We start from the raw sequence: 10,537 nt of genomic DNA on the forward strand, positions 1-10,537 counted from the left end.
GATAAGTTTGGTAGAAAAAGAAAATGGGGTGGTAATGTCATTCGAGGTCCTCCTGGGAATGGTTTTAAATTAACAAAAGATGGTCATTATGACATGCAAAGGAAAATATTGAAAAATACAAGTGAACCAATTGACAAGAGTGATTGTGTAACTGTATCATATCTTGAGGGGGAAATTAATGGAGCAAAGGAAGTTATACTTCTAGCCCTACAAGCTGCAATACAATCCACAATAGGCAATATTGCTCGGGACGCCCGGCAAGCATTTGACGATAAAATTGCAGAGGCTCGGATAACTTTCACTCGTAAATTTGACAAACTTACAAGTGATGTAGACATAAAAATGTCTGACATAACAGCGTCTACAAATAAAAAATTTGATGCTATGTCAAACATAACAGGGACTACAATGAAAAAGTATGATGTACTGGAACAGAGAGTTGAAGTATTGGAGAAAAACCATAAAGAAGTTTTGGAGAGAAACTATAAAGTCAAGCCATCATCATCAGGTGGACTGGGATATCCAGGACTGAACATTAATCCAAATCATAGAATAATACAACCAAAACCAAAACCAACTGATGATGTATTAATGGAACCAACATGGTGAATGTATTCCCTCGTTAGGTTAGGTTAATAGTTACGTTAGGTTAGCTGCATAGTTACGTTAGGTTAGGTGTTAGGTTAGTATTCCCTCGTTAGGTTAGGTTAACAGTTACGTTAGGTTAGCTGCATACTTACGTTAGGTTAATAGGCGATCGCGAAGCGATCGCTCAGCAGGCCGCTTCGCGGCCTGGGGCGCTCAACATCCACCACTTGCATCCGGGGCGCGTTTTTTGCCCCTTCTCGAAGCCCCGCCCCCTTTCCGAAGCCCCGCCCCTCCCCTCCCCGAAGCCCCGCCCCCCCGACTCCCAAAATTTGCGCATGTACACCCCTACCCTCAACGCGCATGTGCGCTCCCACCATTTTCCCACCACTCACGCATCGAAGTCGATACCCTCCGGAGAGCACTCCACAACATTCAGTTCGAGAAGTCATCTCATCGAGAGCAGTCCACTCCACAACAAGGCAGTACCTTCCAACGACCAACTTGATATTTGAGTAAGTAAATTAAGAATGTTATTTTTTATATCAACTAACTTTGTATTATTTCTTCTTTTTCAGAATGGCAACCAATACACAGGAGGTGAATAATGCTGTGGCGTCTATTCTGCCGGTGTCCGCTGACCAGGAGGAGGCAGCATCTTCGAGAGCGGTGACGGGTGACCAGGTAACCACTTCGCGTTCGCGAGTTAGGTGCAGATCTTCTAGCCCTGACTTATTCGAGGAGGAGGAGGAAGTCAGGGCTGTGAAGAAGGTTTGCCAACGACCTGCAGCAAGGGTTGGTCCTATTTCAAAGTACCGAGCTACTTGCAATAGGACTAATCCTTATGCAGGTAGTTTTTCGACCTCTCGTAAGAGGGCCTCCACACCAGCAGCAGCACCAGCAGCAGTGGAAACTCCGAGGATTCCTTCCCCGGAGTTGGTGATATTGTCCCCGTTGGTGGTGCGACTACCACCGCTGCCAGCGACACCGGCGGATCCTGAGGTGTTGGTGCCACAGCCTATCGAAGAGGTTAGTGAAAAGATGAGTGTTTTTCTGCAGAGATGTAAGGAAGCAGAACGAGCTTCCCGATCTAGCGAGGCCGCGTTGGTTACCATGAAGTGACAAATGGCTGAAATGGATAACCGACGGAGGGAAATCCAAAAGGAAATGGCCGAAATAGATCGGAATTATGCATCTCTGCAGGAAAGGTGTAAAGCAGAGACCTCTTCGATAGAGCTGTACAAAAAAGTAGTGACAGTTATGGACACTCTTTTTGTAGATAAAGTGTAAATATAAGATTAGTTTTAGGTTAGTTAGGAATATTTAATTATGGTAGTTTTAAGTTTATATTTGTTAAGTTTATATTGAATAAAGGAAAAGGAAGTGAAATAAAGGGTGTACACTGTTTTTTGGTTTGGTACACATTGAACAATGCGATGGTTGGAGCATTTTTCTTCACTTCCTCTTATTATTATTATTATTTTTTCATTTCAATTCCAAGTTCTTCTAGACAAATACCTCACATCAATTTTTGTGTTCCCTAATCACTTGTAAATAATTTCATGTGAAGAAAATTTAAAAAATAAAAAAATAGACATGTTTCATAGTGAAATCGACAAGTATATTTCATTTGTATTTTATCCATTCAAGTATCTCTTTCATTGAATATGTCTTATGTCACTTTGCAGTTTACCCCTACTCATTGAATATGTCTTATGTCACACTGCAATTTACCCCTACTCAATGTCCCACTCCTCTCCCACTCCCTCTCGAAAGTATAAAAGTAGAAATCATCTGATGAAACATTCAGTTGATCAGCTAGCATCGAGATGGAACCCGATTCAACCTCCGAACCCTATAGCTGCCCGGATCAGGGGTACAACTTCAATTACTGGGATAACAGCCAGGTACCACTAGTCTCTTCCACCACGGAACCCCACAGTCCGCCATATGAATACCGGGATCACGACATCAGGATGCAAGTTCAACATGTCACTGGCAGTGACGAAGGACACTTGGACGAATCGGAATATCCAGATCCTGACGGATGGTGGGACCCTGCTTATGATGACATTGTCCCAATGAGCAGCGACGACGACGATGATGACGACGACGACTCTGGCGATGATGCTGATGACGAGCTTGACGTTAGACGTCCTCCACCATCCCCTATCCTCATCGAGGATAGTCCTCCGCCATCCCCAATCCTGATCGATGATGATGTCCTCAATTCCGATGATGACATATAATCATCTACTCGTCCATCATTTCCTTTCCTTTCCTTCCACGGAGTACACACTTTTTGGTTGGTGTACACGAGGCACTGCGAGGCTGGGGCAGTGTCTTCCTCCCTTCCTCTCCCTTCCTCCCCTCTTATTAGTTTTTTTTCCATAATAATCACTAAGAATTTCTCCTAATAATCGCTCAGAGTTTCATTCTTGATGTTTTCGAATCTCAAACACTGTTCTACATTTCACCCCCTCCATTTCATTTCTTCCAATATAAATATAGCAACAATCCCAGTTCTATATCATTCTTCCACAATGTCGAGTACAGAACCCATCCAAGTACATGAAATAGATTCAACGTCTGATCATTTGAGTACAACCTTCGCTCAATTTCTGCAGCGAATCTATGATCTTCCTGATGATTTCGCAGAACGAGTGGAACAAGGTATTCAGGACGACATAGATGCTGTTGACGATAATAATGCGGATGATGTGATTAGTATATCATCTGATTCAGATGATTATGACGACGACGACATCATGAGTATATCATCTGATTCAGATGACTATGAGGATGATATCATTAGTATATCATCTGATTCAGATGACGATACCATAATTATTGTTTCTGATGATGAGTAGCGTTAGTCCATATCATTGCATGGATTAATAAAAAAATAACAGCCCTTTTCAGGGCTACAATTAAAGACTGAAACAATAAAAAAAAAATAGCTCTTTTCAGAGCTACCATTATACTTTCAAACAGAAACAGATTCATACCATTGTTAACATTATGTTAACATTATAATCTCAAACGAAATATATGTATGTGAAAGTATTCATCATTATATGCATACAATGATTGACAAAATGCCAACTTCAACTTTCATTTAAAGTAGTACTCATCATATGCATAGATATTCAATGACTATCAAATTCCAAATTTCGACTTTTCAGTCAAAGTAGTAATTTATTTGTCATATAATGTATAGATATTCAAAGACTAACAAATAGTAATTTATTTGTCATATAATGTATAGATATTCAAAGACTAACAAATTTCCAACTTAGACTTTTATTAGTCAAAGTATTCATTTGTCACATAATCTATGAATACTAATACAACTAACTACTGTTTGTGTGAATAATGTAGCCCTGAAAAGGGCTGTTGTTTTTTTTTTTGACCAGTAGGTCCACGGTTATTGTGCCACAGGTTGGACATTATTACATATAATACATGTAGATACTCGGGTGAAGTTTGTTAGTGGCCTCTCGCAAGCTTCACACCAATTCTGTCCCATTTCCATAATTGAGACACTGTTGTGGGTGTTGACATGGGCATACCACCCTCCATTATTGTTTCTATGCGAATAAAACCGAAAGCAGCACCAACATAGTTTTTTGTTCTCTCCATCTATTGTGCTGATCAATACGTATGCATCCATGCACAATACAAATCCAAGGGATCTTCCAGTGTCTCACTGACATTGAGTGTTCGCATACCGATCCTCATAGCACCATCACCTTCAGTTGTGTCAGCTTCTATCCCTTCATCATCTCCTTCTTCATCCATGACCCTCTCAAACTCCATCACGTCATCATCTTCGTCGCTTTGGTTGGCCTCGTTTTCAACTTCGTCTATCTCATCTTCATCGACTCCAACATCTTCTGCTTCAACTATTACTTCCTCTAGCGGAACATTGACATCCTCATCATCTGATTCGTCTATCCAATTGTTTTCATCAACAGCAGATATTCTATTTAATGCAGCATTTATTTTTGCAGAATTCATCTTGTTGTTGTTTGCTCACAGTTATAGAGAGTGAATGAATGAACTCTAGGTTTGCAAGTCAACTTATATAGGAGGTGATGCGACTCCCACTTGACTCGTTTAGAGTGGAATAGTAGGAGAAGTTATCCCACTATACTTCCACATGATGTTGATTTGTATAAATAGAGATCGTAGGTATAGGAGAGAGCATTCAGAGTTTCTGTAAGTCATCTCTTAATATTTCTAATCGAATTAGTAAAATGCCGTTTCCAAAAGAGTGGAATGAAAAACCAAAAGTGTGTGTCTACCCAATGATGATTGCAGGGGCTATTGTGTGCTACTTTTGTCAAATAAGTAGACCTAAGGATTCAATCAATCCATGTACTGGTATGTGTAGTGATTGCGTGTTGCGGATTCAACTATCGCCTCCTTCTCATCCACCGAAGCGAACAAAATCGGATTATCGTCAACAACAGTTACAGTGCCTGAAGTGTTCCGAACCTATAATATTTAACAATATAGGTATCTGTAGAAATATTTGTGGTACCTGTGCTGCCGTTCCAACTCCACTGCAACGTTGTTTGCGTTGTGATACATATTCCATGAATTGTTGGAATCATGTATGCAATGCATGTAGAAGTACTTGGGATCTGTGTGAGAAGGTTGGTCAACTCTACCCCAATAGGAGAATCCATTTTTTTCAATGTTGGTGTTTGACGCACGAGCAACAACTATTGAGGAATAGAGTCAAAGAACGTTCCACATCCACAGAGACATATTAACATTTTTCATTTTTTATTATCGTTATTGTCCTCTATTATTAATAAATATATATATATATTTTGAATTTATTTGTATTATTTTCTAACATTTAAAAATACATGCATGCAACACAAAGTTTTCCTCTTAAATGACAAAGATTGTTACATGCGTGAATAGTTTAGTGAGAGAGCGCATGTGCCAGTTGATGAAAGAGCGCATGCGCTAGTTTATTTTCTTCTATAAATGGTGAGGTCTCAGTAACATCATCACCTTTCCTATCCACATTCTATTGCTATCACATATCATTCCTCAGACCTTAATAATCATGAGCTCTATGCCGCTATTGATTGCTGAAGATGGTTCACCACTTGTTGATATCGATCAGACTGATTTTGAAAATATTCCAGTATTACATTTATCGAGTCAAGATTCGATAAATGATTTTGATATTAACGACTTCGTTAACTTTGCAGATGTGCCAGAACCAAATGAGCAAATTATTATTGAAAATCCGATCGTTTCGCAATTATCATCACTCAAACACTCTTCATCTACCCTTCCTCTTGGTGTTGATAAGAAATCTAGAACAATCAAGAGGAAGGTTACTAAGGCATCTTCATCGATTGTCACTGACTTTAAAGAAAAGAAAGAATCCAAAAGTGTTGTGCGACAGAAAAAACCCGCAACGAAAAGTGACAGATCGAAGAGGAAGCCAAAAGGTACTCCTAAAGAAATGAAGAGTGATTTGAAAGCTGAACCGCTATCTTCTTTCAGTCCCCTCCATCGGTTTGGGGAAATGAAAAGGAAAGCAAAATGCCGTCTTGTAAAGGCACAGATGACTATTGCTGAACTTGAAAAGAGTGAGCGAGCTATTAATGCTAATAATGAAACTCTTGAAGCATTAGATGCCAAGATTGCATTAGCGAAGGTTGAATTGGCTAGAATGTCTAAAGATGCTGATGAACTCCGTTCAAAAATTGGTAAAGATAAGCAATTCCATCAACGTTCGAGAATGCAAGCTCAGGCTGAGCTTGAGGAGTCGACTAAGCTTTATGAGAAAGCATTATCAGTGAGAGATAATTGGCAAAAAGAGTTGGATTCTGCATTTCAAAGTGACGGCGATTAGTTTTGGGAATGATAATGTGTTTTCAATATCGTGAGTTGAAAAATATAAGCGGGAATGGAGTATACAATTAATTTGGTTTGGTATACACAGAACATTGCGAATGGCTGGGGCAATGTTTACCGCTGCAATATTTTTAAGTTCACATACTTATAATTGAAATGAAAACAATAATGAACTTTAATATTACTTTATTCATGAAAGTCACTATTATATACATTTAAACCATATTTGATTCATCAATCCAAGAATTTTGTTCGCTAGGAAGGCCTAACCACTTTACATATACTTTATTTTTTCTTCTCTTCAACACCTTCTCAATCAGATATACGTCAGGATTCTCGGTTCGTAATAACTCTTCTTCGTAAAAACATCCTCTAATCGGCTGTTCATTCATATCTTCAAGATTATAAGTCGTTGGGATGGTTTTATTAATTTTAACAATCTTGAATAGCTCCGTGGTAAAATTCGCAGTTTAAGACTTTTCAAAAATATTTTTGTATTTACTTATACGTACAATATCATTTAATTGGAATTTGGGTTTACTTTGTCTTCCTCCAATTTCATTGATACCCTTGAATTTTAATTTTGTTGTTGAATCAACATTGATGGGTGCCATACCTATTGTACGATGAACTTTATTATTATATCTACTAGTTATAATTGGAAGAATATCAAGCCATTTGTGGTGACCTCTCATCGAAAATTCCTTGTAGAGCCATGCCTTTATTGTACGAATCACTCTTTCTGCTATAGCTGCCTTCTTTGTGCTAAATGTTGAATAATGATTGATATTATATTCTCGCATGAGAGATGAGAAGCTTTTATTGGAAAAATTCTTTCCCTTGATCGCTTTGTATGTGTTTGGGGGAGTATTTGGCTTCTTTCAGTACATGTTTCATTGCATTAGTTACTGTACTACCTGTTTTATCTTTAACTGCTACAGTCCACAGATATTTGGAGTAACAATCTATCACTACAAGTATATATCGGTATCCTTCATTACTTTTTGCATAAGGTTGCAGTTCAGCTAAATCTATTTGCCATAGATCTGCAAAACCTTTGATGGTGGTTATTCTTCTACGAAAATTACGTCTTGCAGGTTTATGTAATTCATTAACAACTTGTCGTTTGACATCACTTATTTCATTAGTCATTCTATTTCAATATGATTAAAGAGAAAAGGTGATAATGTTACTGCATTGAATGATGATGTGACAGTGATCATTACATGTGAATATGTTAATATATTATACCTTCTTCACGTAATTCTTCAATTATTGAAATTATTTCATTATCATGTCCGGTATGTCCAGCTGACTTTGAAGCTACCAATAGTCGTAGGCGAGCAACTAACTCTTTCGGTGAATTCCAGTACACATAATTCACAGGTTTAGAATTATATATTTTCTCCATTTTCACTCGTTTGAGTGCTCCACCAATTTTACTTCTACTTCTTATTGGATATTGTCGTGAGTCTAATAGAGGTTTGATAACTTCACGAAATTTTTTAGAATTTGTATTTTTAAAACCATTCTTCAGATGATATTGTTTATATGGAGCATTCGTTATTTTCAATATTTTGGAATATACTTGACGAGTTTCTTCATTATCAACATCTTGTGGATTCTTCAAAAAAATCATATCATACAATTCTGGACTACCTGCGCATTCATATTTTTTCACTTTATTAGCATCCCAAAATGAAATGTTTCCATCTTTGAAATGTACCACTAGACTTCCCATTTTCAGCTTTTGTGTAATTGGATCCATACGTACGCCAAATGTTCCATCATATGCTGGATTTCTAGATTTTATATTATTCAAATGTTTCATCAAAACATCTTCACCACTTTCATTCATAACAGGTGAGATGTCAGGATCCGAGGAATCGATGTGGGACGATGATGGTGTTTCGAATAGAGTTGTTCTCATATCGTCTTGAAGTGTGCTCGTGTCACTATTCACAGATGATACACTACCAAAAGATTGTTTTCTTCCTATTGGAGTACTCATGGGATAATTTGAAGTAGATTGAACAGTTCCATGATTTGGTGATAACACTGGTGATTTAGAAATAGCGTTTGATGATAAAACATTCAATGGTTTCATTATGGGCTCATACAATCTTTCAAGTGTCGTACGATTTTCAATATTATCATTCTTGATAGAGTTGAATTTCTGCCTGACAGCTTCTGTTGTCTCTACTAGTTGACGTTTCAAATTTATTTCATTGTTTTAATTTTCAGGATCTTTTTTTGTATTCATAATGCCCTTTTTTTGAATTAAAGCTTAATTCGTTGGTGAAGTGACCTCTACAATATTCAGTGATCGAATAAGTTCCAAAAACAAGATCATGGGTATATAAAACTATCGAATCCTTTGCGATATCTACCTTCATCTATTTTTCTATCCTTATCAATGACTAGAAATCCATATTGGTCCTCCCAGCATTTAACACACATCAATTGGAATTGTTTGAATGTTACATCGGGTGAAACATGATCTGAATAAATGTGATGTAAATTCGTCTCATCTTGTTTGAACATTATAATGAAATTGGTATTGTCACGCACTAACTGTTTGGGTACCCGTGAATATGTCTGTGCTAGATAAAAACAATCAACATCCTTATGACGTCCCATACAGAAATATGATCTAATAATATCTTGCTTTTCACATATCACATCATCGAAAATGAAAACAGAATTAGGCTTAGCGTCGGAGGGTTCCACTATTTCTGCATTATTGCTGAATGTATAAAAACCTAATCCATTTATAGGTTCCGAAACACTTCGCAAGTACTGATATTTAGGTTGATTGAGTGATTTCGAATAGAGATACACATTTCTAAATCTCAGTCCTTGTGGATGTGTTAATAGTGATATCATTGCATTCGTCTTTCCACAATTTGAAGGTCCTATAATGAGTCCTCGAACTGATGATGGAAGTAGTGGACCATGTCTGAATACCCTTTGTCCATTCAATCCACACCCAAATTTCTCATCTAGATTATCTACAGCAAACTTTTCTTTCTGTTTTACAATGCGCATCGTGCCGTGGTTGGAGACTATATAAATGTTATTAGCTTATTCATTTCAATGTGTACCATCAAACGATACGGACGTATTGAAAGTGATCGTAAAATTAAAAGAGGTTGTGGTTTTGTTAATGATTTAATAAACAAACTTCCTTTCGAATTACATCTACCCGGAGGTTATCAATACTGTGGACCGGGTACAAAATTGAAACAACGTTTAGCTCGTAACGACCCTGGAATCAATAAATTAGATATTGAATGCAAAAAACACGATATTCAATATTCTAAGCATCCATCCGATGTTGCAGCAAGACATTTAGCCGACAAAGAACTTGAATACAGCGCTTGGGATAGGGTTAAATCGAAGGACGCGAGTATTGGGGAAAGAGCAGCTGCATTACTTGTCACCAACATTATGAAAGCGAAAAGACATATGGGCATGGGTTGTAGTACCAATAAGAAATAATGTAAGAGGAAACAAACGAAGAAAAATAAAATTAAAAAAGTTGCATTTGGTGCTGGGATAGTCCATAAAGTGCGAAATGTATTGAAGAAAGCTGGTGGGAATCAATTTGTGACGAATAATAGCAAAAAAGCTATCACTGTGGCATTGCAGGCGGCACGTAAATACCTAAAAGCTGCCGGTGGAAAGAAGAAAATCCGCACACCACGCATAATTCCTGTTCCCAAGATCGGTGGACTTTTACCATTGATACCAATTTTTGCTGGACTATCCGCACTAGGAAGTTTGGCGGGAGCCGCTGCTGGTATTACCAAGGCCGTGAATTCGGCAAAAGCCAGCAGAGCGGCTTTAATGGAAGCCAATCGTCACAATAAAACCATGGAGGCTGTAGCATTAGGCAAACGCGGAAGTGGAATATATCTCAAACCATACCGTAAAGGTTTAGGACTATATTTAAAACCATACAAAGCCACAAACAAAACAAAAAACTAATTGAACCCCTACCTCAGAGGCCTCTTACTGATCTCGATCTCAGTTATTATGCACAAAAAATGAAAATTCCACA

At 37.9% G+C, this 10,537-nt stretch overlaps 1 protein-coding gene across 1 annotated transcript; it reads left to right on the forward strand.

Annotated features, from left to right (window-relative positions):
- Positions 1–909: 909 nt before the first annotated feature.
- Positions 910–1,949, forward strand: LOC141483699 (uncharacterized). The gene is made up of 2 exons (XM_074178499.1): positions 910–1,100; positions 1,164–1,949. The coding sequence occupies exons 1-2, from the start codon at positions 949–951 to the stop codon at positions 1,705–1,707; spliced, it is 696 nt and encodes a 231-aa protein (XP_074034600.1). The 5' UTR covers positions 910–948; the 3' UTR covers positions 1,708–1,949.
- Positions 1,950–10,537: the final 8,588 nt, after the last annotated feature.

The sequence above is a fragment of the Leptinotarsa decemlineata genome, unplaced genomic scaffold (genome assembly GCF_025532065.1).
Source record: "Leptinotarsa decemlineata unplaced genomic scaffold, Ldec_3_MD MMD2_tig00003902_RagTag_RagTag, whole genome shotgun sequence".
NCBI classification, from domain to species: domain Eukaryota; kingdom Metazoa; phylum Arthropoda; class Insecta; order Coleoptera; family Chrysomelidae; genus Leptinotarsa; species Leptinotarsa decemlineata.

Bases quoted from the DNA above. Each gene is read 5' to 3' on its own strand.
- LOC141483699 (XM_074178499.1), top strand. From the start codon at position 949: ATGTGCGCTCCCACCATTTTCCCACCACTCACGCATCGAAGTCGATAC. The intron at 1,101-1,163 runs GTAAGTAAATTA...CTTCTTTTTCAG, and splicing joins ACGACCAACTTGATATTTGA to AATGGCAACCAATACACAGG.